The 27,502-nt window shown below is 37.9% G+C and overlaps 1 protein-coding gene across 1 annotated transcript; it reads right to left on the bottom strand.

Moving 5' to 3' along the window:
• Positions 1-1,165: 1,165 nt before the first annotated feature.
• Positions 1,166-23,044, bottom strand: LOC133299148 (superoxide dismutase [Fe] 3, chloroplastic). The gene is made up of 9 exons (XM_061498592.1): positions 22,888-23,044; positions 21,983-22,091; positions 21,173-21,250; positions 19,401-19,592; positions 2,573-2,744; positions 2,097-2,170; positions 1,981-2,007; positions 1,817-1,840; positions 1,166-1,739 (listed from the first exon to the last, which is right to left on the bottom strand). The coding sequence occupies exons 2-9, from the start codon at positions 22,076-22,078 to the stop codon at positions 1,614-1,616; spliced, it is 789 nt and encodes a 262-aa protein (XP_061354576.1). The 5' UTR covers positions 22,079-22,091; positions 22,888-23,044; the 3' UTR covers positions 1,166-1,613.
• Positions 23,045-27,502: the final 4,458 nt, after the last annotated feature.

The raw sequence follows: 27,502 nt of genomic DNA, 5'->3' as shown, positions 1-27,502 counted from the left end.
CTAGAAAGCCTTGTGTGTAGAAATGAGTGAAGACTGCCCAAAATTGGCATTTTTTGCACTACTCTCGTGTTTCTCTTTAAAAAAATTGTATCTCCCTCATTTTTTAATCAAATTAGGCTTATGATATATCAAATTGAAGATCTAGGTGTCTACTATACTGTATAAAACTTTTAGAGCAATTGGATTAGTAGAACTCCTGTAGTGACAAAAATCGTGAAGGATGTTTGGTATTCTATTCTAAGAGTGTTGACAATTTTGAGGAATCAACTTACGACGAGCGTATCCGGAGTTATAGAACTCCAATTGAAACGTGTGATACCTCGTTGGAAAGCTAAAAGAGTCTAGTAGTTGAACACATAAAAAGTTGATTATTTTTAGTAAGGTGAATTATATGAAGTCTAAATAAAACCACAGGTACCTCAAGTTAGAAAAGTAGCAAATTGTGTAATTACGCTTTGTTGGTTTATAGGAACCACTTAATTACCTTAGATAGGTGTTATATGATAGTTAAGCATTTGAAATTATATTTCTGCATTTGTGTTTTAGTTACGATCACAGTTGATAAAATATTTTATAAGGATGTTTTATAAATGTAAAGATTCTTGTAAACGTTATTAATTTTTTTTTTCCGTATTTTCAAATGAACTGTTGTGATTGTAACTGCACTTAATATCATAATGGATAATAACATAACAGGATGCATACAGAGTATTACAAATATAATACTACTATAAAACTTATATGCCAAAATTTGAAATAAAAAATTGTTTTAAGATCTCTCTGCATTAGTAATTGACATTAATTTTCCTTACTTTGTTATTGTCTAATTTTCCTTCTTATCCAACACGTGATAAATACTTGAAACCGAGTTTACCCATTTTTAACTTCTTGTTGTACTATATTGAAAATTAGATTTATCGTTTAGTGATACTTTTAGATTGCACAATAATTATCATACAAACTTTACAAAGCCAATACATACAAAAGATATGTTATTTACACAATAATCATCATATAAATTTTAAGTTTCTCAAAAAACCAAAAACCGATCCAATCTAAACCGAATAAAATTGAATTGGATTTGAAAAAAAATCAAAATTGAATGAAAAATTACATGATCAAACTGAAGAGATTGGATCAGATTATTTTTGCTTCCAAAATCGATCCAATCTAGACCGCGAACACCCCTAGTTGCTTTTTAGTATGCGAAGTGTCTGAAATAATACAACTACTGGAGTTGAACATATATTTTGTGGAAGCAGATTCACAATTAGGTTAAAGTTTTGAAAATTTAATAACCTCTCCCCACAATGGTAATTACATTCGTACTTTCATACAATGACACCATCATAAGTCAAAGAACATGCTCTTTTTTATACATCGAAATCCTAGTCTCCTGCTCTAAGTTCCTATAATCCTCCATATGACATGTCCTAAATACTAGACTAACATAGCGAAAATAGACAACCAGAAAGAAGCACATGGGGCATTATGAATGTTGTACTGAAATAATGACGGAAACACACTTTTTCTGGCCATGTGAAGCCCTTGATTCTATATCAACTCCACCCATATGCCCATTTCAAGCACTAATCGTTAAGCATTTCAATATTTCATGCAATAGGAATTTTAGGTTCTCCTAAGTTCACAAAGGCCTCTGCCCATGTCAAGCGTTCGGCGGCAGCATTCCAAGACACAAGGTGGTTCATAAATACATTCACATACTTTGCCCTGTCATTCTGCCCAAAAGTTGCACAAAGATTGTTAAGTTAATATGTTCACGGAAAATAAGTGATGATCTATGATGGTCACATACCTTGTAATCCAGATAGTATGCATGCTGCAGTAAAGTAAAGAAAGTGATTATCAGTTTGTGATGACTACAGAAAAGTTTCTTGCAATGTGATTTGCATGTGCATCTACTTGTTTTGTTTTTGAGCTATAGGGAAGAGAGAGAGAGAGCGAGAGAGTCAATCATACCTCCCACAAATCCAAATTGATGATTGGCTGCATGAGAAAAGATGATCAACTCCATTTCCAATATTAAATCAATCAATTATTTTTGGAGGAAAGGGGGAAATTAAATTATAACTTACTATGTCATTCCACACAATTGGGCAAATGGCATTTGAAGTTTTGACTATGGCTAGTCGTTTCTCTTCTCTCTTCACTAAAAAAATCAACCAATGAATATTGCAAACAGTCACCAGCATTATCATAGCAAAATATCAAACAATAAGGTTACATTTCACGATAATATATATCGACATAGTTCTACCCCTACTACAATGCAAATATTCTAGAATTAAACCAGCTAATGAGGAAAGACTAGTTACTGCTACGAACTTAGAATAGTTGAATATTCTCAAAGAGAATTTAACAACCACTCCAGAAAAACAAAATTAAGGTTCTTATTTTATTTGCTTTTCATGTGGACATATATTTACACACGCACACAAAAAGGAATTCCAAGGATTTTATGGCATATTAAGAAGATAGTATGGATTTTGAATAACAAACATTATTTTAGCAGGATTGGGGAAGAGGGGAGGAATCACAGGAATGGACTTACAAACTAGCCAAACCCAACCAGAACCAAATAATGTGAGGGCAGCTTCTATAAAGTTCTCTTTAAAATTCGCAAATGATCCAAAATCCTTTTCGATTTGTTGAAGGAGACCTAGTTTTGGCATATCACCCCCTCCTGGTTGTATGGATTCCCAGTAGTAGTCATGATTCCAAACCTGTGTGAGGGGCAAAAATTAAATAGGTGACAACAATTGACGTAGACACTAATTAATATTAAAGTACATAGCAGCCACAAATGCAATTTTATCATTATTATCAATCAGATGAACATGTAAAAATAGCTTCATCATACAGATAGGACACAACTACTAATCTCATGTCAACTAGAGAAAATGCAAACCACCAAATAAAATTTTGATAAATATTTGAAGAAAGAAAAAAAAAAGTCTAGAAGATAGAGAAGGGAAAATTATTTATTGAAGACAAGTGGAAATGGAAAATGGTGCAGGAGCCACCAGAAGAAAGATTATTAGTTTATTTCAGTTTCCATTTTACATTGAGTTTGATATCTTTCATACTTTTATGGTCTTTGATGCTGCTCAACCCATAAAAGTTTACAGAAGAGACAAGAAGAGAAAGAAGTGAGCCCCAGCAGAGACACAAACTATTGACTCATGGGTTGCTGACTAAGCAATTCTGTTAGAGCCCCAAGTGACAGATGGTAATAGACGAAAATAAGATAAATAGAGCGGTGGCGACAGAAAGAGGGCATGCAAGAATCTCAGTAAAAAAGTAAAACGTAGGAGAGTAGAGGAACTCTCGAATTTCCCTGCCATTATCATTGTATCTCAAATTATTGTATTCTGTTTGTTAAGTGTTGTAACAATAGCGTAATACAAGCATCCTTTGTATCAATAATTCTTTTTTCAGAAATAAGAACGCCTTGATTGGGAATTATTTCTACCATCTTATTCTTGATTTGTTATTGATGTGGTCTATAACAATTTGGCATCAGAACTCCGATCTAGGAGCTCTGTGGGAATCGTGGCTACAAGAAGCATGGAAAGTAGATTGGAAGCAGTAGGAGAGGGGTTGTGCAGGAGTAATTTGAGGCAGGAAGAAGTAATTATATTTCTGGAGGTTAATGAAACGGGGCAGGCAGGAATCATATGTCGCTTGGATGCGTTGGCCCAAGCTTTGACAGAGAGGAGTGGTCATAGCAGATCTCGGGAGGAGTGATAATGGTGGATTAGAAACGGTTGCAAGAGAACAGCACCGCCATTCACACCAAGTCAACCACTAACACCGGAGATAGTTGGAAATACCTGTATTCATCGGAGAAGATGTGTTTGGTTGGCTGAGAAAAGTGGAAAGATATTTTGTGGTTAACAGGACTGGGTTAGAGAAGTTGGCTGCAGTATTAGCTGTGCTGGAGGACTAGGCTTTGCATTGGTATCAATGATGGGAAGTGAATAATCCGAATGCCTCTTGGGTCCAATTTTGGAGGGAGATTCTCAGTCGTTTCCAGCAAGAAGCCTCGGACAACCCGTACAAGGCTTTGTTTATACTCAAGCAAGAAGGAACAGTGGCACGTGTTTAGAGCGAATTCGAAAAGGTCATAGGTGCACTAAGATTCTAAGACGAGGAATTGTTGAAGGGATCATGGTTGAATGGGGTAAAAACAAGTATTAGGAAGGAGTTGTTGATGAGTCCAACGGTGACCTTGCCGGAGATGGTGAAGATGTCACTAAAAATAGAGAAAAGAAATATGGCTTGGTTAATGGGTTGCTAACTCAGCAATTCTGTTAGAGCCCCAAGTGAAGGATGGTAATAGTAGAAAAGAAGATAGATATTGGGGAGAGGACAGAAAGATGACATGCAAGAATCTCAGTAAAGAAGTACAGCTTAGGAGAGGAGAGGGACTCTCGAATTTCCCCGTCATTATCCTTTGTATCAAGAATTCTTTTTCCGAAAAAAAGAATGCCTTGATTGGAAATAATTTCTCCCATCTTATTCTTGATTTGTTCTTTATTGATTTGGTCAGTAACAATTTCCAGAAGTGTCTTTAAGGGCAAACTTGGAGCACTGGTAAAGCTATTTCTTTGTTTTGTAAATAATAATAATATTTTATTTATTAGTTTATTCTAGGTTTCTCTAGAATCTTTTTTGGGCTTAGCCCAATAGGTTATTTAATCTCTTTAAAAAGAGATCCTTTTGTACAATTGTAATACACATTCCAATATAATATAATCCTTCTTTTCTAGTATCAGAGCCCTCGACTCTAAGGGCTTTGCTTCCGCAACTGCCGTGTATAGAGCACCCTTTTTGTTGCCTCTCGCCGCCATTGGAAAATTTTTCGAGGACTTTTTGGCCCGAGAGGGCCACTATTTGACTCTTTTCTCTCAGATCTACCATTCTACGGATGTTTCCCAATCAACAAACGACCAAATCAGCCCAAAATAGCCCAACCCACTACTGTTCTCACCTGAAAGTACTGTTCTGGTGGCTTTTTGAACTCTGATCAGCCACAGACAGGGTAGCAACCTCCGAGCAACCCCGCTGTGAAAAGCCCTGCTCCGACCGACCATCCACGCGCTCTCACGTGCCGCCCCTCTCTCTGCGCGTGATGCCCACGTGCCAACAACCTCACCGGCACGTGATGACGTGTGACGACGAGTTTTTGCCTCGACCCACCGTTGTTCTGCTCATCCCTTCTTGCTCTATCTAGATTTGTGCTTGTCTCTCCAGTCAGACATCATTTGGTTGTTCGTCTGTGTGATTTTGTGCCTCAAGTTGCTTTTTTTTTTTTTTACCCTTTTTGCATTATGGCTGATTCTAATGGTCGTTCGACTGTTACACAGCCTCTCACACAGCCTGTTGGTACCCCGCTTGGTCACAATTATCTTCCTACTCTACATCAGAGTTATCAGCTTGATGGGTTGAATTACTTATCATTATCTCAGCTTATTCGCACCACCATCAAGAGTCGCAATAATATTGCTCATCTTGATGGCCTTGCTCGTGCCATCACTGATCCTAAGTTTGCTGTCTGGGATAATGAGAACTCCCTTATCATGGCTTAGTTATGGAACTCGATGACTCTTGAAGTGGGTCATCACTGTATGTTTTTATCTTCTACAGGAAAATTTGGGAAACTGTCCGCTCAACCTACTCTCTGAAACAAGATATGGCTGCACGCTATGAATTGCGCAATAAATTTTTTTCTACTAAACAAGACTCTTTATCTGTGACAACATATTATGGTGTTATGAAGGAGTTATGGATCGAGCTCGACCAATTTCAAAGTTTGAAGATGCAATGTACTGCGGTTGCTCATGCCTTAGCCAAGGAGGTAGAAAATGAGCGTATTTTTTATTTTCTTGCTGAGTTGAATTTCGAATATGATCCTATTCGGGTTCAGATACTTCGCAAGGAAACATTATCATCCTTCTCTGCTGTTTTCAATACTATTCAGGTTAGGAGACTCGTTGGGGAGTTATGATGCACCCTAACACATCAAATAAGTCTGTCATGCTATCATCCTCTAAGGCCATTGCTGTTTCTAAACCCATTGATGGGTCTGCTATGATCTTAACAAAAAAGGATGGCTCTTCTCAAGGGGGTCCTTCGCCAAATCTGCTGATAGTACATCTTCTAAATCCAAGAAAGATGATAGCTGGTGTTCCCATTGTAGAAGGGGAGGTTATATCAAGAATCTATACTTTCGCCTCCAAGGAAAGTAAAATGTCTTGGAAAAGATGGCAAGTATGCGTGGTCAAGCTCATTTAGTTTCGTCTGATGTGGCTGCTACACCTAATGAAGGCCAACCTGCATCTTCGGAATTTACTTCTATTCGCTGAGATGAGTTGGAGTGGATTCAGACTATACTTGATTCTCTGAGTAAGTCATCTGATACTAGTGCTTTGGCTATGACTAGTATGAGCTCCACTACTCATTCTTTTCTTACTTTTTGTACTGATTTTAAACATTCTTGGATTATCGATTCTGGTGCTACTGATCATATGGCTTGTTGTGTTGACTCATTTCTTTCTTATAACCTTACTGTTGAAACCTATACAATAGTCGTAGCTGATGGCTCACACACATCAGTTGCGGGTTTTGGTAACATATGCTTACAACCTTCCTTACATCTCCAAAATGCTTTTCATGTTCAGTGACTTGTGGGGCCCAGCACCAATAAAATCAACTTCAGGAAATTCTTATTACATATCCTTTGTTGATGCTCACACTAGATATACCTGGTTGTATCCTATTAAACAAAAATCTGATGCACTTCCTTTATTCAAACAGTTTCATATCATGGACACCACTCAATTTCAAGCTCCTATCAAAGCAATACAAACTGATTGGGGAGGGGAGTTTCGGTCTTTTACACAATATGTGAATCTTCATGCCATTATACATAGGTTAGCCTGCCCTCACACTCATTATCAAAATGGAGTTGTTGAGAGGAAACATTGACATATTGTTGAAACTGGTCTCACCTTACTTTCTCATGCCTCTTATGAAATTTTGGAACTCTGCCTTCACTTCATCCACTTATCTTCCAAACAGATTACCAACAACTTCTTTAAATTTTGAAATTCTCTACACCAAACTCTACAAACTTGTCCCTGATTATACATTTTTAAAAGTGTTTGGATGTGTTTGTTTTCCTTTTCTCAAACCTTATAACAAACATAAACTAGAGTATAGATCTCAAGAGTGTGTTTTTCTTGGCTATTCTTCAAGGCATAAGGGTTACCTTTGTCAAAACAAGGATGGCAGAATTTTTGTCTCAAAAGATGTAATATTCAATGAGTACTTGTTCCCTTATGCATCATCTTGGAATTCAGCTACTACCTTATTCACAAATGTATCTTCTCAACCTTCTTCTGTTGCTCTTGTAATACAAACACAGCATACAATTGATTCCACAAGCATAAATACTACAGCCTCTCCTGCACTTAATTGTGATAATACTAACCATCAGTCTTCCAATAATAATAATGCCAGCAGTAATTATTCCAGCAGTGATCATTCCAGTTCTGGATTCTCTATTCAGTCAGGAAATTCAGCAAACTCTCAGGTCAGTCCTCTGTCTACTGCTGTCAGTTCAGCAAGCTCTTAACCTGAAATTCAGCAGGACTGAAGCTCCCCAAACCATTCAAGTTGGAGTTCTTCTTCTCCTTCTTCTTCCTCTTCTGAGTATGTACCATCTTCCTCTGTCCATTTACAGTCACCCACTCATTCAATTCAAACTCGTTCAAAAACCTTGGCCAGATCTTTAGCTCTTCTAACTCATATTGAAGCTTCTTCTGTGAAACAGGAATAAGCCAGCCCTCCATGGCTTGAGGCAACACAATCTGAATTTAATGCATTATTGACTAACGATACTTCGATTCTTATTGACTTACCTCCTAACAGGAAAGCTATAGGTTGCAAATGGGTATTCAGAATTAAAGAGAATCCATATGGGACAGTTAACAAGTACAAAGCAAGGTTGGTTGCTAAAGGATGTCACCAACAAGTTGGATTTGATTATAATGAGACATTCAGTCCTGTGGTTCGGCCCGTTATTGTCAGAATAATGCTCACATTGGCCTTATCTAATGGCTGGGTTCTAAGGCAATTAGATGTGAACAATGCCTTTCCTAATGGAGATTTGGAAGAAGAGGTTTTCATGGTTCAACCTTCTAGTTTTGAGCATGCAATAAGCATTTCGTTTACAAGTTAAATAAAGCTCTTTATGGCCTAAAGCAGGCTCCTAGAGCTTGGTTTGACAAACTGAAACATGCCTTAATCTCCTTTGACTTTACTCCTACCTGCTGTGATCCATCTCTGTTCATCCTTAAAGCTGCCTCCAGAAGTATATATATATACTTGTGTATTTGATGACATCATAGTTACAGGGACTGATCCTTCATTTATTTAGCAGATAATTTCCCAACTCAATTCTCAGTTTTCCTTAAAAGACTTAGGAGAATTGGATTACTTTCTTGGTGTTGAAGTCAAGAAACATAGTTCAGGGGGTTTGACCTTATGTCAAACTAAATATATCAGAGATTTGTTGTCTAGAGCAGCAATGCATGAAGTCAAGAGCATCTCCTCACCAATGCCTTCAGGATGCAAACTTTCAATGTGTGGCTCAACTTATTTTTCTAATCCTCATCACTATCGGTCTATAGTTGGTGCATTGCAATATGCAACCATCACTAAACTAGAAATAAGCTATGCAATCAATAAAGTTAGTCAGTTCATGGCTCAACCCCTTGAAGATCACTAGTTGGTGGTTAAACGAATTCTTAGGTATCTTAAAGGTACTCTTTCCTTTGGTCTTTTCCTTCGGGCAGCAGATTCTTCCAGACCATTGCCTCTCACTGCCTTTTGTGATGCTAATTGGGCCAGCGATCCAGATGATAGGAGATCAACCTCCGGTGCTTGTCTTTTCCTTGGGCCAAATCTAGTGTCTTGGTGGTCAAAGAAACAAACCCTACCCTGGTGGCTAGTTCAAGTATTGAAGCTGAATATAGGAGCCTTGCTTCAACTTGTTCAGAAATACTCTGGATTCAATATTTGCTTTGTGAGCTTCAAGTTCCTTTTACCATCCCTCAGGTTCTTTGTGATAACATGAGCACAGTGGCTCTTTCTCACAATCCGGTGCTTCATGCTCGCACCAAGCATATGGAACTTGACATCTTCTTTGTCCGTGTGAGCGTTATTCCCAAAGAACTCATAGTATCTCATATACCAGCCACAAATCAGATTGCAGATACCCTCACAAAAGCTTTATCTCCTATTCGTTTTGCTGAATTGCACACCAAACTCAGAGTCTTGGATTCCCAACACTGCTGAGTTTGAGGGAGGGTATTAGAGTATATAGCTTTAGTTTGACTGATGTTTCTTGTCTATTATACTTCTGGGTGTACAGAATCCACTCTCTTTTCTATTTGTAATTAGTTAGTGATTAGTTAGTCTGTTAGAGTTTATGTTTTCGGATCTGTGTAAATCTTAAGCTCTATATGTAGAAAATCAGAATCCAAACATGTTTCCGTTTTTATTTCCTATTAATTAGGATTGATTATGATTGATTAGGATTGATTGTGATTGATTAGAATTGATTGTGATTAGGATTGATTAGTCATCGCTTAGTCATCGCTTAGTCATTCTTAGCGATTTTTTCTTGTATAAATACTCACTCATGTAAATTATTCAAAATAAATATACAGAAACTTCTTTTCAATATGGTATCAGAGCGGGTTCGTTCCTACCCTAATTCAAATCTGAAATAACCATCCAAACACTTCCATCACCGTCAAACACCTCCTAAACACCTCCTTGAATCTGTCCAACACAGAAACCTAGTCTACTGACCTCCGATCAAGAAAGTGAGGTGACCATTTGATTCAGAAGGATCCGACGAGTCGACCGCCGCTGGACCCATCGCCGTCAACCGCCGCCACGCGCCGCCACACGCGCGGCCAGTTTCCGGCGCGTGAGCTCCACGCGCCGCCTTCCCAACGTCTTTTTCCGCCGCGACTTGCACAGACCTTCTCGCCGGCTTCTCCCCCTTCCTGTTCCAGAGGTCAGATCAAAAATTTACAAAACTTGATTTTTCATCAACGGTCAACCCTTCTCTTTCTATTCATGGCTTCCTCAAAACACTCTTCCTCTTACTCTGATGGTGTCTTTCTTAGCAAGACTAAGTTTGAACAACTTCAGAGACTTTTGACTCAACCTCCTAAGGCCACTAGTCATGTGGTCCAGCAAGGTACAGCTTTCCATGTTGATAGTCAAAATCATTGGATCTTTGATTCTGGAGCCTCTGATCATATGACAGGTAATCTTGGCTTGTTTTGTTCATACACTCCATATTCTGAACCTTCTCGGGTCAAGATCGCCGATGGCAGTTTTTCCCAGATTGCGGGACACGGAACCATTAAACTTTCTGAGCTGATTACTTTGACATCAGTTCTTTATGTTCCTTCTCTGACTTGTAATCTCATTTCTATTAGCAAGCTCACCTCTGAGTTGCATTGCTTTGCTAAATTCTTTCCACATGGTTGTGTTTTTCAGGAACAGGACTCGGAGAGGATGATTGGCAGTGCTAGAGAGGATGGTGGACTTTACTACTTTGAGGAGGATGTGACTCATGAAGCTGTTTTCGTAGAAAAAAACTCTATGTTTCCTTTTGATTCATGTAATGTTGTTATGATGTGGCATCGTAGGCTAGGCCATCCAAATTTTATTTATCTTCAGAAGTTGTTGCCAAACTTATTTATTCATAAAAGTCCAAGTTTGTTTTCTTGTGATATTTGTCAACTTGCCAAGCATACTCGTGCTCATTATCCTTCTAAAGTTCACCATGACTCTTCCCCATCTTCCTTAATTCATAGTGACATATGGGGTCCAGCCCGTGTTAAAAATATTTCAGGTACTCGATGGTTCATTACCTTCATTGATGACCATTCTCGAGTCTGTTGGGTGTATCTTCTAAAGGATAAGTCCGATGCTGCATCCGTGTTTAAAAAATTCCATGCCATGGTTCAAACCCAATTCCAAGTTGCTATACAAATTCTTCGTACAGATAATGGCAAAGAGTATTTTAACTCTATTCTTGGAGAATATCTTTCCCAACATGGCATCCTTCACCAAAGCTCGTGTCCTGACACACCCTAACAAAACGGAGTTGCGGAAAGAAAAAACCGACATCTCCTTGAAGTTGCTCGGGCTCTTATGTTTACCATGAGTGTTCCTAAATATCTTTGGGGAGAGGCAGTTCTCACTGCCTCATATCTGATAAATCGAATGCCATCTCGCATTCTGAAATTTCAGTCTCCTCTTTCTAGTCTTGTTCGTATCTTCCCTTCCTTCCGAGGTGTCTCCTCCTTACCTCTCAAGTTATTTGGTTGCGTTGCATTTGTCCATATTCCCTCCCATCAACGGTCTAAGCTTGATCCTAAGTCTCTCCAGTGTGTCTTTATTGGTTATTCTCCTACTCAACGTGGCTATAAATGTTATTCACCCTCTCTTCGTAAGGTCTTTGTCTCTATGGATGTCACTTTTTCTGAAAATGACCCTTTCTTCCCCTCGACTTCTCTTCAGGGGGAGATAGGAGTAGATGAAGATCAGTCATGGGAACCTACTGATGCCACGGTATTACCTCTAATTTTGGAAACAGGGGGAGCTACAGAATCCTCACCATCAGGAGCCTCCTCAAAATGGGGACAAGTTTATAGCAGGCGAAAGCCTCCTCAAAGTGTGAATAACCCAGAGCCTCTACACTGCCAGGATTCTGAACCATGTTCTAGTTCCAGCACCCCAATACTTGAGTGTCATGGTGAAAATGATCTACACTTGCCCATTGCTCTCAGAAAAAGTACTCGATCTTGTACTACTCATCCTATTTCTAATCATATTTCATATGGAAAGTTGTCCCCAGGGTTTCGTGCTTTCAATACTATGTTGGATAGTACAAAGATACCGAGAAATATACATGAGGCTCTCAATGATCAAAAATGGAGGGATGCTGTCTTTGAAGAAATGAATGCTTTAAAAAGAAATGGAACTTGGGAGATAGTGACCCTACCCAAAGGAAAACAGGCAGTAGGATGCAAATAAGTGTTTACAATAAAATTCAATGCAGATAATAGCATCAACAGATACAAGGCAAGATTGGTTGCAAAGGGTTTCACTCAGACTCATGGGATAGATTATCATGAGACTTTTGCTCCGGTTGCTAAAGTCAATACCATCCGAGTTCTCTTATCTCTTGCTGCCAATCTAGATTGGCCTCTGCAACAGTTAGATGTGAAGAATGCATTCCTAAATGGTGACTTACATGAAGAAGTCTATATGGATCCTCCACCTGGTTTTGAAAAGGGAAATGGATCAGTGTGTAAACTAAAAAAGTCTCTATATGGATTGAAACAGTCTCCCAGAGAATGGTTCGACAAATTCACACAAGCAGTCAAAAGAAGAGGCTTCATTCAAGCACAGACTGATCATACTCTCTTCCACAAACTCTCTAAGGATGGTAAAATTGCTATTCTTATTGTATACGTAGATGATATAATTCTTACAGGTGATGATATTGAGGAATTGAACACCTTGAAGAAATTTCTAGCAGCTCAATTTGAACTCAAAGACCTTGGCACTCTCAAATATTTCTTTGGTATGGAAGTTGTTAGGAGCAAAACAGGCATCACTCTAACAAAAAAAAAATATGTTCTAGATCTTTTGTTGGAAACAGGAATGTTAGGGTGTAAACCTGCTGAGACACCTGTGGAACCTAATACCAAGTTAGGTATTGAAGATGGGAATGAGGTGGATAAAGAACAATATCAGCGATTGGTTGGTAAACTAATCTACTTATCTCATACGCGTCCTGACATTGCCTTTGCGGTGAGTATGATTAGTCAATTCATGCACTCACCCAAGGAGAAGCATCTTAGTGCAGTCTATAGGGTGCTTAGATACCTCAAGAATACTCCAGGAAGAGGATTATTCTTTAAAAAGGGGTATAAAAGGACAATTGAAATCTACACTGATGCAGATTGGGCAGGCTCATCAGTAGACAGGAGATCTAGCTCAGGCTATTGCGCCTATGTGTGGGGAAATCTTGTTACTTGGAGAAGCAAAAAGCAAACAGTGGTTGCAAGAAGTAGTGCTGAAGCAGAATTTTGAGCTTTATCTCATGGAGTTTGTGAAGGAATCTGGTTGAGAAGACTTCTTCAAGAGTTGAAGATTTCATATTCCCTACCAATAAAACTATATTGTGACAACAAGGCAGCTGTTAGCATTGCTCAAAATCCTGTGCATCATGATCGAACAAAGCACGTGGAAGTTGATCGTCACTTCATCAAAGAAAAATTAGATGATGGAAGTGTGCGTTTGATATATGTTCCAACCAAAGAGCAAACGACAGATATCCTTACCAAGGGCCTACACCGTCCAGCATTCGAAGACTTGATTGGCAAGTTGGGAATGATCAATATTTACCTCCCAACTTGAGGGGGAGTGTAGAAAATCAGAATCCAAACATGTTTCCGTTTTTATTTCCTATTAATTAGGATTGATTATGATTGATTAGGATTGATTGTGATTGATTAGAATTGATTGTGATTAGGATTGATTAGTCATCGCTTAGTCATTCTTAGCGATTTTTTCTTGTATAAATACTCACTCATGTAAATTATTCAAAATTAATATACAGAAACTTCTTTTCAATACTATAAATAGAGCTTTGCTGTATCTCTTCTGTCAGAATTTCAACAGTTCAATAGAATGGTTTTCTCATCCTCTCTCTACTCTCTCCTCAAACTTCGATAGAGAATGATTTTTTTATTATTTTTTTTATTGTCTTCAGAAGAGTCTTGGACTGGCACAAGTTTTCTGAACTTGACTGGGGAAGATGCCGAACTTCCAGCTGTTTGTTCATAAATTGTACATAACCATAAACATAACCTAGTCCACTTACAATTTAAGATGCCTAAATCTTAAGTGTCAGACAAAGATAATGGATAGATCATAGATAGATGGAGAGACAAAAAGCATCACAACACATTCTAAAAAATACGGGAAAATTTAATTTTTATCTAGGCTGGAATTCAAGAAACTCTGAACTGAGGACTTATGCCCACCCTCGAAGACGTTGATGTCTTTTTTAGCCATAACTTTCATGTTCGGCCCCTATCCTATAGGAGTGGCATGTCAACAAATTGTCGCCGATCTTAAGTTCAATCCCTCCCTGCAACCCCATAAAACATTATCCCAGTATTTCAGAAGAATGAAGTCCCCTAATACCCTTGAAGCTAAAAGATGAAACTGAGACACCCTCTTATTTCTAACTATATTTTTGGGATTTAAATAAATTATTTTTGTTATATATTTATTTATCATTTTTATGTAATTTCCCAATATTTAAAAAGAGCACCTAATTCCCAAGTTTAGGAAAATAAATTTAAATTTATTCTAATAAATATAGTTTTACCCTGACAAGGCGACAATTAAGAAAACAACATATATGCCTAAAAAATTTAATGCTAACTAGTTTGTCTATTACTACTACCTTTATTAACTAAAAATAGTAAGAGAATATTTACAATCAACATCAACTCTGCCTATGGATGTTGTTAGAAATAATATTAATTTATTATTAGAATAGTCTAGAATAGTCTAGATTGTGGGCTTGGCCCATTAGGTCATCCCATTAGGTCTTTTAGTCTCTATAAATAGAGAGCCTCCTTGTACAGACTCATATACTTGAATATACAATATATTTCAGATTCAATTTGGTATCAGAGCTCTCGATTTGAGGGCTCTGCTTCCGCATATATATCTTTCTCTTTCTTTTTACTGCCGAGCATTATACCGGCAACCATCCTTTCACACCTAACCCTTATTTAGTCACAAATTTCTTGTCCTCAACCTCGTATCATCAGGAAAAAGATCGTCAGCCTCCGTTCATCGCCGGAAACCGCCACAAAACCACCGTCCGCCACTGTTCACTGCCGTCAGACTGCTTTTCCGGCGACTTTTCCGACCAACCACCACGCGATCAGGAGCGGCTCAGGGAGGCGACCCTGTCTGTCCAAGCCGCGTGTTGATCGGAGCATCCACGCGCCGCCATGCGCCGGTGGAAGTCTCCGGCGGCCGAGCCACTGTTCCGGCGCGTGAGCCACCGTCCGGCCACCGTTCCAGGCCGGACCACCACCATCTTGCTCGCCTCCTCACCCTGTTTCCAGATCTGGTCTCCGTTCGTTGTGGGTCCCATCCGTTTGAAAGATATCAGTGAAAAACCCGTTGTTTGGACACTTTTGTGCAACGTTTTTGCGCGATTTCTTGCTTTCTTGTAGTTCTTTGCTATTTTCTGGTCATCTCCTTTTATTTTGTGATGGAGGGCTCAAATAATGCGTCCAAAAACACGACTGGCATCATCTCCGGTACTACCTCATCTCCATTCTTTTCTCGGGCCAGTGATTCCAATTGGAACAGTGGACGCAGTCGCAGACGTGGCCGCAGACAGAGGCCTCGTTGCAATTATTGCCAGAATCTTGGGCATTTTGAAGAACGCTGCTATAGGAAGTACCCTCATTTGAAGCCACCGACTGCCAACTTTGCTCAAACTGATGTTACGCCACCTTCAACTGGATTAGTAACTCTTTCAAGTGTCGACTATGAGGCACTTCTCAAGAAGGTTTCTTCTCAGCATCCTACTCAAGACACTGGTAATCATGTTGCTTGTTTTTATCAATCATCTCTTGGACCCTGGATAATAGACTCAGGTGCTACTTATCATCTTTGTGGTAATAAAGATCTCTTCACTTCACTTTCTTATTCTAATAACCTACCCCCTGTCACTCTTGCTGATGGCACTAAGGCTCCTGCTCGTGGAATTGGGGAAGCCAACCCAACTCCTCTTTTAACTTTGAGTTCTGTTTATTATATACCTGGCATTCCTTTTAATTTAATCTCTGTTAGCCAGTTGATTCATTCTCATTCATGTACTATTACCTTCTCTAAACAATCCTTTTCTATGCAGGATTCGGGTACGGGGAAGACGATTGGAGCAGGCGTTGAGTCACGAGGTCTCTACTATCTGATTGCACCACCTTCTCCAGTAGCCTGTTCTCTCACAGAGTCTCCTGAGCTAATTCACAGCCGTCTGGGTCATCCAAACCTCTCCAAGCTTCAGTATATGGTTCCCTTTTTATCCAATCTTAAGTCTTTAAACTGTCATTCTTGTCAGCAAGGAAAACACACTCGCTCCTCCATTGCTAAGAGAGTCAATAAAAGAGCTGATGCTCCTTTTACTATTGTTCATTCTGATATTTGGGGTCCGAGTCGAACGTCTGTTTTGGGTTTTCAGTATTTTGTCACCTTTATTGATGATTTCTCCCGTTGCACTTGGGTTTATTTAATGAAAAATCGTTCTGAGTTATTTTCAATTTATCAAAAGTTTTGTGCAGAAATAAAAACTCAATTTGGTGCTTCTATTCAAATCTTGCGCAGTGATAATGCAAAAGAGTATGTGTCTCTTGAATTTTCTAAATTTCTGGATACACAAGGGACGATACACCAGACTACCTGTCCCCACACTCCACAACAAAATGGAGTCGCTGAACGTAAAAATAGACATCTAGTTGAAACTGCACGTACCCTTCTCATTCATATGAACGTCCCACTCCGTTTTTGGGCAGATGCTATTATCACCTCATGTTTCCTTATCAACCGCATGCCCTCTTCTGTGCTAAATAATGATGTTCCCCACAGTATTTTGTTTTCCGGAGCACCTTCTTATCCTCTGCCTTTACATATTTTTGGCTGTACTTGTTTTGTTCATGATCTTACTCCAGGTAAAGACAAGTTGACATCCAAGGCCTTCAAATGTATTTTCCTTGGGTATACACGTTTTCAAAAAGGGTATCGTTGCTATTCTCCTGATCTCAAACGTTATATCGTTTCTGCTGATGTCACTTTCCTTGATCAGCAGCCTTTTCACTCTACTCCGTCTCCAGTGTCCCAAGTTGATCAGGTCCTTCCTGTTCCTTTTCTTGATTTGTCTTTACCAGCTGCAGGTGATCCTATTCCAGAGGAGCAACCAATTACCTCCATACCTGCAGATCGTCCTCTCCTCACATACCAGCGTCGTCAGCCTGCACCTCCTCCGACTTTGCCTCTTGATGACTCATCGCCCCTTCCCGTCGGCTCTTCTCCTCCGGATCCTCCATCAGAGACTCCTCCCATTGCCCTTCGAAAAGGTATTCGATCCACTCGAAATCCTCATCCCCTTTATTCTTTCTTGAGTTATGACAGACTTTCTTCACAACATTTTACTTTTGTTTCTAGTATCTCTTCTGTTTCCATCCCTAAAACCACAGGTGAAGCACTATCTCATCCAGGGTGGCGCCAGGCGATGCTTGATGAAATGCAGGCACTTCACTCCAATGGCACTTGGGATCTTGTTCGTGCTCCTCCCGGGAAGTCTGTTGTTGGTTGTCGATGGGTGTTCACAGTTAAAGTTGGTCCTGATGGCACTGTTGATCGCCTTAAAGCTCGCTTAGTGGCCAAGGGATACACACAGATCTTTGGTCTTGATTATGGGGATACCTTTTCTCCTGTTGCTAAGATGGCTTCTGTTCGCCTGTTTCTTGCCCTTGCCGCCATTCATCACTAGCCCCTTCTCCAACTTGATATTAAGAATGCTTTTCTACATGGTGACTTGCAGGAGGAAGTTTATATGGAGCAACCACCAGGTTTTGTTGCTCAGGGGGAGAGTTCTTGAATGATATGTAAACTTCGGAAATCTTTATATGGCCTGAAGCAATCTCCTCGGGCCTGGTTTAGCCGCTTTCGTTCAGTTGTTGAATCCTTTGGATTAATCAGAAGCAAAGCCGATCATTCTGTCTTTTACCGGCATAACTCTTCTGGCCAGTGCATTTATCTCCTGGTCTATGTTGATGACATTATCATTACAGGCAGTGATCAGACCGGGATTGATCAGTTGAAAAAGCATTTATTCAATCAATTTCAGACCAAAGATCTTGGCAGACTTCGATATTTCTTGGGGATCGAAGTTGCACAGTCTAGGCGGGGCATTTCCATCTGTCAGAGGAAGTATGCACTGGATATCCTAGATGAGACTGGCATGTTAGGTTGTAAACCCATTGATACACCTATGGACCCCAATGTTAAGTTATTACTAGGACAGGGGGAGCCACTGCCAGATCCTAGTCGCTACCGCCGACTAGTTGGAAAATTGAATTATCTTACTGTGACAAGGCCAGATATCTCCTTCGCAGTGAGTGTTGCAAGTCAATTTCTTGATTCTCCTTATGACTCCCATTGGGATGCAGTTATTAGAATTCTCCGATATATTAAAAAGTCGCCAGGAAGAGGTTTATTATATACAAATAAAGGGAGTTCAGAGATCTCTAGTTATTCAGACGCTGACTGGGCAGGTTCTCCTTCAGATAGACGATCCACCTCAGGGTATTGTGTTCTCTTCGGAGGAAATTTGATCTCTTGGAAGAGTAAGAAGCAAACTGTGGTCGCCAGATCCAGTGCGGAGGCAGAATATCGGGCAATGGCAAATGCAACCTGTGAGCTCATCTGGCTGAGTCAATTGCTGAAGGAACTCCATCTCTGTGAACAAAGGCCTATGAAGCTCATTTGTGACAACCAAGCTGCTTTGCATATATCCTCTAACCCAGTCTTTCATGAGAGGACCAAGCATATAGAAATTGATTGTCATTTTGTTAGAGAAAAGATCCAGTCAAGGGAGATCGAGACAGCATTTGTCAATTCCAATGATCAACTTGCAGATGTATTCACTAAAGCTCTTAGAGGTCCCCGAATAGATCATATTTGTAATAAGCTGGGAGCTTTTGATATATACGCACCAGCTTGAGGGGGAGTATTAGAAATAATATTAATTTATTATTAGAATAGTCTAGAATAGTCTAGATTGTGGGCTTGGCCCATTAGGTCATCCCATTAGGTCTTTTAGTCTCTATAATTAGAGAGCCTCCTTGTACAGACTCATATACTTGAATATACAATATATTTCAGATTCAATTGATGTTTACATAGTGTATCCCAAGCCAGGATGAAGGAGGAGAGTTGCTCTCGGCACGGTAGTTAAAATCAAGATCCTATCTAAGATCAGAAGGGGAGAGAAGGATTGTAAATTGCATGATCATCACAATGCTCATAAGATTCCACCTAAAATATAAAATTATAGCCAAACATGTATATATGCACATAAAATAACATAAATATAAATAGTTTTATATGAACAAGCAAGCAGCTTCAAAGTCTTGATCAAAATTAAATGATCAAAGCTAATTAGCTACCAATATAATTAGTACCTCAGCGGCGTTGTTGAATTCAGGTAACGGATTGCCATTGTTGTATGTCACTTTGACTAGTTCATCCAAGGTGTAACCATATAGGATATCATCCTTCTCCAGCTGTTTGTTCAAACCTTCTATAAAATTCCGATGATGTTCTCCCCAGTGCATGTCAATTGTCCTCTTACTCATATATGGCTCTAACGCATCCTGAGAATATTGAAGCAGCAAATAAAGTTAGAATTATGATATAAGGGCCTAACAGTGGCTGTTGTGGGTATGTAAGGTACCAAGAAGAATAGAGATGGAAATTGAATAAGAACTGATAGATGGATTTGTACTACTGATATCAACAGGATATCAGAGTCACATGTGTGCAATTGTAGAAAAGAATGAAACAAAAACAAACAAAAACAATTCAAGAGGCTTTGAATTCTCTCCCAAATTCACAAAACTAATTCGGGTGTGATCCTTAGGTTGGAAGTTTCTGTAAAGAACCTTGGGATACACCACCCCAAAAGCTAGCTCAAAGGGTGGGAGTGCCCAAGGCCTTATAAACTCCACATTAGTTGCACATACAACCAATGTGGGATTATATATCTCAACACGCCCCCTCACACGAAAGCCCTTTGGGCTTGAGGAGTGGACAATGCAACAGGCCCAGCCTACCTGTGCTAAGAAACGCCACAAGAGAAAGTGGGGGCGGCGAGGCTCTGATACCATGTAAAGAACCTTGGGATACACCACCCCAAAAGCTAGCTCAAAGGGTAGGAGTGCCCAAGGCCTTACAAACTCCACATTAGTTGCACATACAACCAATGTGGGATTATATATCTTAACAGTTTCCTTATAGGGTAATTGAGCATCCATTTAATAAGAGCCACAAAAGGATTCTAGGATTCTTGATTATCAGTTTATCATATCGGCTCTTAGTCTCATAAAATTCTAACATGGTGTTGGATTACACAATGAATGGTAACTTTGTTACTTCTAGACACTATCCCTTCCTTGGAAAGTTATAATTAGTTGTCACCTCCTCTCTCCATTTTTATCCATGATAGATAACTTTAAAAAAATTGTAGGTGTTGAAATTATAGGACTTAGGTAGGGAAGGAGGAAAAGAGAGGAGAGGAATACTAAGAACAATAAGATTATATTAATATTGGTGTATAATGATGTGATACAAAAAGACAAAACACTAACCCCTATTTATACTAGTACCAGATTCTTAATCCTAATCAAATAAGAAAATAAATCTGGAATTGTAATGAAATCTGAAAACAATTCCTAAAAGATCATTAAAGATACTCTAAAATATACGATACAATAAAGATATTATAAGATAATTTCTAAATATTCCCACAGAAGGCATAACTCTTTTCCAATTGACAAGATGGTTGAAATAAAAATAATCAGAAAAATATTTTATCTAAGAGAAATAAATTTTTAAATAGTTTTTTTTCTTTCAAAAATGTAAGTTACATTTTAGAGTTCATTGAAGGTTAGTTCATCATAAAGATAACCTTATAGACATCCCTTTAAAAATTACTAATGTTTTTCTCAATTTTAATTTCTTTCTAGATCATTATAATGGCTAAAATGGAAATAATTCTAATTAGCTTAAACAAAATTAGATATGCCATTTTAACTCAGGAATGCAATTGATGCAATCGCTTCTCTGATACGCTTATTGCTGCAGTAGCTGACTCAACTACTCCAAGCTTATAGCCACAAGCAATAATAATTGCCAAACAAAAACATGGATTCAGGTAACTAAGTGATTCACTTACAAGTTCATAAGGAGGGGTCTTCAAGCCATAAAATGAAGTAACTTTTGAAGATCTGGGTGAACCATCAAACCTCTTTTTCTGCTTAAATGCAATTGAGGGGAAACACATCAGCACAAATCAGAACGGAAGTTGCAATAGAGAAGAAATTTCCCATAAGAATCAGGAACAGGAATGATATAAAATCAATTTCATCTATAAAAAAGCAGTCAATGGCAGTTATTGAAATTCATTTAACTTGCTCAAGTGCTATAGAAGTAAAACTTCAATTACTCTCCACAATTTTCTATGTTAAGGAATGATGATATCCCAATAGCCACTCCATGTTGTCATGAACCCATTAAACAAGAAAATATAGAGAACTGACAGCACACACTTAATCTTGAAGCAACCAACACTACAGAGCCACACTATTTCCAACTTAGTGCCTATTAGTCATTTACTTTCCTTGTTAGGATCAAATCTTGTATTTTGTTTTACTTTTAAAATTGTTATGTATTTCAATACTTGAAACCCAACCAAGTCAATGGCAACTTTGCAATTCTAGGTCATAACCTTGTAAACTTATTTGTTTCCATTTCTATGAAAAAGAAATAATAGTTCAAGAATTTTTATGTAGAAGATCCAGATCGCTCAATGCAATAATATATTATGTCCTAAACAAAAATTAAATACGTTTAATAGATGCAGACAGTTTGTCTTAAGTGTAACAAATGTTAATGTTTATTGTATATTATCCTAAAATGAAGCTAAAGAAATTACCATAATTTAAAAGGGAAATCAATCAAAAATACATCAGTCCAAGAAATTTACCCTGTGAAGAAGCTTTGGAATCTTGAATTTTCTAGATAAATCTGCTGAAATGACATGACAGCTAGTAGGGATAGGATTGAAGAAACAGGATGCCATTACTACTTTTTCCCTAGCATTTACATAAGCATACCAATCCATTATTTAGCAGTTGATTGCATTACAGAAAACAACCATTATAACCCAAACAGTAGATTTGATGCAACTATGATACAATTCTCACATCTGAGTGAATTTTCCACATCCTAGATGAACAACAATGCAATGGAAAATAGAACTTGATGACAGCATCTTCACTACAAAACTGATGCCCACCTCTACCCTAAACCCAAGCACATGCCTTCTCCCACATGGGCCAACAACATATAGACAAGAGAATTCAATTGAACAGGTCATGACCAAAGGAATCACATGGCAAAGCACAGGTAACAATGTTCACAAAACAGAAAGAAATGTGGGTCTGAGATTGTAATCATTTAAGCATTTAAACAAACATTTGTCATGCTCATGAACTTAGCATCTTAACAATGCCTGTCAGATTACCCCTAACATAATGGTGAACCATAAGCCAAGTAAGTCAAAAGAAGAGTGCAAAAAGACACCAAAGATTACATCTTTGTTAAATGCTGCACAACCCATCGTCTCTATAAAGTTGTCCCATTATACTAAAATTTGAAATTGGGTAAGCAAGTTGAGGACTAATGGGTTCAAAATTGAAATGGCAAGAAAATAAAGAGAGAGACACCACTTACAAAGCCCATAAAAGGTTTAAACTATAAGAGTGATTGGTAGCAGCAAAATGAAACATGAGAAACAAAAAGACACCACCTGTGTAAAAGGTGCCAAGTTGCTGAGAAAAACAACAAACACCCATATGGGAAAATTCAGAAAGGATAAAGGAAAGTTACAAGAAATGCTGAAAATCACGCAGTTGAAACTTGAAACAACCGAGGGTGGAGTGACCCTATTCTTCCTTCAGGGTTGACAAAATGGAGCAATGTCTTCAGACAACCTCTACCTGCTTGGCACCTGCTTCTGGGACTGCAAAAACTTGTTGCTTTCTCTCTCGGTGAATAAAAGATAACGCAACTTACACAAAAGATCAAAACACTATATATAATAAAGTTTGTTGTTATTTTTAATTGGAATATACAATGATATTAAATCCGGCTCCGGTATTGACCCGGTTGGTATAATCGCATGACTCGGCAAGATATGTAAATTTATAATTTATATTAAAAAAAATAAATATACTTACTTAAATACTTGTAAAAAAATATACCAATTTTAAATATTTTAATATGAAAATAATAAATTACACATCATTGTCCAACAAAAGATCAATCAATCATATAATATTTGTGATACTAATGTTTCAGGTTCAGTAAATCAAACATATAAACGACATCTCTAACTATAAATCAAATCAAAATTTCTTGCATATTGCATAATCAAGATAATATTAGTGTTGTAGGTACATAATCTATGTAAGTTAATAAGCTACAAATCACTCAAATATTTCAAAAGAAGACATTAATTTATAAAAATAAATTAATTTTTTTATAGACCGGGTCGGGTCATCGGTTGAACCGACCGGGTCACCAATTTTTACGAAAACCGGTCAGGTCGTACCGAGTCACATCAATTCTGTAACATGACTGGTCCAATATGAAAATCGGACTGACTACATAACTAGTTCACCGATTTTCGAGTCGACCCGACCGGGCCGATCCAATTTTTATAACATTGCAAATGTATTTCTCAATGTGTATGCATGTAAAAAGAAAAAAGAAGTGAGATGCACCATCTTTTCTTCTTTTTCTTTTTTTTAATGGATTTTTATTCATTTCTTTTTTGTGTACGTATGACACGAGATAATTTTTATCTAATATAATATAAGAAATATACTCTCCATTTTTTTATGCACTAACCGTGGTTTCATTGGTTTTTATTAGTTAAAATTTACTTTTAACTAAAGTTAAAAATATATGGGTACATTATCAAAAATAAAAAATTATTGGGTATTTTTTTAATTTAAACTTATTTAAAAAATCAAATTAAAAAAAAAATACTTTGAAATTATTTTTCAAAATTTGATATACATCTTTAAAAAATTCCTCTTAAGAATTTTTTATTTTTTAATTTATTATAAAAAATTAATTTTATGATAAGAGCTTTCATAAATATATATTTGGGTAAGCTTTTATTTTAAAAAAAAAAAAAAATTAAACAACTAAAAAAAGACTTGTCAAATGGGTAAGTTGATGGTTATTGAATATTGGCTTATTAATAAATAAAGGAATTTTTTAATCTCTATTCATCGATTATGAAGTTAAATAAACTATTGTGTATGATCTTAGAAATGATTAAGTGGTCATTCAGAATTTTTTTAATTAAATTATATATTTTCACAAGTACTTTCTTACATATAAAATTTTGTAATTTATAGATCATTGATCTGATTAGTGACCAATCTACTCAGGTTGAAATCAACTAAGCACCTCAATGCATATTCTGCAAAGTGACATATGCTTCCCATAGAGTCTTGTGTCCAATGTTGTAAAAATGGGTCCGGATAGGCTAGATCAACTTGGAATTCGGTGAATTGGTTATTTGATCGGTTCGGTTATTTTATTTTATTGGTCCAATATGGACAGGCCAATGTATACTGGGCCTAATCACACACGGTTGAAGTGAAGAAGTTGTTCTGCTTCTTGGGCTGGTGGTTGTTGATGACGATGTGAGGCCTCTAGTCCTTTATTGGCGCTATAGTTGAAACCGGATGGGAGGTACCTGCAATGACACTCAGATGCTTAAGTCAGTATCAGAGGCAAGTGTATGTGTATTCTTACTAAATTAGATGATAAAACCTGTACACTCTGTTTATATAGTGGTTCTGATGCCGCCTTCTGAAGGCGGTATGGCCTCTAATTGGCCGCTTCTTGGCTGCAGGTTTGGCTAAAGCCTTAATAGCCTTATCTCTTAATGCCAAGCTACATTGATAGGATAGCGGCGAGCTGGTGTTGTCCTTTGTTTATTAGTATAAAGGCGCGGTGGGTTCGTATTAGTTCTTGAGATAACTTCCTTACTCCTGAAGTTATGCAATTGGGCGGTTTCATGCGCGATGGGTGCATCGCGTCACGTTATGCGCGATGGTGGCCATCGCGCCTAGTTCCGGGCCTTTGTGAGATTGGGCTTCGTTGTATGTCTTTGGGCCTCCAATGGGCCTACTATATTTTATCCATATCAGTTTCCCTATAGCTCGCAATTTTGATATGTGGCAAAGCTATGAGGTACATACATGTATTTGTGCGCGATAGATCTTTTGGGCGTGATTATTTGTTGCTGCAATAGCCATGTTTGAAGGATCATCATGACTTAGCCGCATAAAAATGGTTGATTAGATGTTAACTGTCAGAATCATTAAATGCTACCGTAATTACGTGGGTGTTTAATGGCAAGCGTGAGCTGTTTTTGAAGTGCAAACATTTTGCCTTCCTCCCACGTGTCCCTTTTAATCCGTTTTACTCAACACATTTTTACTTTTTGGATATCCGTTTGGTAAAGCTTTCATATTTGTACCGAGCTATTTGGTTTGGAGGGATAACATTCATTGTGACTGTAAAAGATCCTTCTTTCCTCTACATCTGTTTGCTTCCTTTGCTCTTCCGGTGTTGACATGTCCTATTCGTTGTTGATTCATCTGAAGTATAAATCTCAGGTACACCCTTCGTCCAATTTTACTTCTCATTTTTACTACTTCATCTGTTTTAATTTTTACTTTTAGCTTGAGATATGTCTGATAATCGCAAATTTGTGAATTTTATCAGATTATCCGAGCGGTCTGGCTCATCCAGTCCCCCACCTAGGTCGTTATCAAGGTCGAGGTCGTTTGGAACCGGGGAAGCATGGCTTAGTGACAAGTGTGTTGCTCCCTGGAAAAAAGTATTTGTAAATGATAATCGTACGCCTTCTGTTCGACAATTTGAAGTTGGTTCGTCTTCGCGAAAACCTAATCGCGATAACTCAAAAACTCTTTCTCAACAAAGTTCATCTCTTTTTCCCAAAGTTTCTTTTAGAATGACTAGTCCCATTTTGATTTCGAGTGACTCTGCTTCGAGTTCTGATTGTAGTCATAGGTCTGTTAATACCGTAAACCCTGAGTCTTCCTTTTCAACCTCTTCGCGCAATACTTCTCCTTCCATCGTACGAGATCATTGATATCCGTCTAACATATGGTGATTTCTAAGTAAAAGAAGCAAGGAATTAATCATAAATGTGTGAAAATAAGCTCATAAATGCAAGAAATATTGATTATTCCTTCTCAATCATTCTCTCACTCAATTTATGCATTTTGATAGCAGGAAACACCAAAAAAGAAGTGAAAGAGAGAAATTGAAATTGCATAGTCTCGCGCAAAACGCGCGAAAATGGCGCGATCCGCGTGATTTTGGCAAATTACTTTCTGTTTGTCCGCGCGGATTTGGCGCTGATCGCGCAGGTGTCATGAATGCAGTCCTTGATTTGTGGAGTCGCGAATTTGGCAATGATCGCGTGGGCGTCATGAATGCATTCCTTGATTTGTGGAGTTTGATGAAAATGGAAATTTAATCAAATTAATGAGAGGATTATGACCTAATTGATTGGTGGAATTATGAGAAAAATGGAAATTTAATCAGAATTAATTCAAGGATTATGACCTGATTGAGTTGCTGGCTATATAAAGGAAGCAGAAACTCTAAAAGAAAATCATCTTTTGGCAAGGAGAAATTGAAGAGGAAGCTCTCGGTGACTGAAGATTCAAGACTTCTTCTTCTTCCGGTTTTACATTTTCATGAACTCTTTCTCATTATTTAAATGGTAAGGGTCACAACCCTTGATGTGAACCCCTTGTAGTTTGGTTAATTTTTATATTTAATTATTTTAATTGCATTTATTTTACCTTGTTTTTCATCTTCTAATGCTTCTAGAACTGATCACTCTATTAGGATTGCGAGGGTTAGGGTTTACAATAGAAATATTGGAATTCTAATTCCTGACAAAGGGTAAAATAACAGTTCATGTATGCACTAGGGATAGGCTACATGAGCTGCAAACGTGGAAAATTCACTGGGTTAAAGGATTAACTTGAAAAAGGATTTCTAAGGGATTAGGATTCTAATAGGGTTAATAAAGTTAAGATCACTAAGGGATTAGGGCTTAACTAATTAATTATTAGATGGTGAATTGTTTGATCAATTGGGTAATTAAATATAAACATTAATCAATATTACAAGGTGGGGATCGGAAAGGTGTTGGAGTCCTCTACTGCAATAGCTTTTTACAATATTTTTCTCAAAAACCTTTTATTTTAAATTCTTCAAATTTCTCTATGAATTGTTCATAAATTATTGAATAGTTCACAATTGTTACAAACACCATTACTTTCAAACCAACTCTTGTTCATCCATTCTTAAAAGGAACAATTAATTGATATTCGACCCAATCCCTGTGGAGACGATACTTTACTTACTATTATATTAC

This window comes from Gastrolobium bilobum, unplaced genomic scaffold (assembly GCF_033153095.1).
Source record: "Gastrolobium bilobum isolate Gb01-03AN ecotype WA unplaced genomic scaffold, APGP_CSIRO_Gbil_v1 utg18003, whole genome shotgun sequence".
In the NCBI taxonomy this organism is placed as follows: Eukaryota; Viridiplantae; Streptophyta; class Magnoliopsida; order Fabales; family Fabaceae; genus Gastrolobium; species Gastrolobium bilobum.
The sequence above is the reverse complement of the archived record's forward strand: the minus strand, read 5'-3'. Positions and strand labels throughout refer to the sequence as shown.

Coding starts and splice junctions, on each gene's coding strand:
- LOC133299148 (XM_061498592.1), bottom strand. CDS start 22,078: ATGGCATCCTGTTTCTTCAATCCTATCCCTACTAGCTGTCATGTCATT. Junction 19,593..21,172: donor AGACCCCTCCTTATGAACTT/GTAAGTGAATCA, acceptor CAATATTCTCAG/GATGCGTTAGAGCCATATAT. Junction 1,740..1,816: donor CATACTATCTGGATTACAAG/GTATGTGACCAT, acceptor ACTTTTGGGCAG/AATGACAGGGCAAAGTATGT.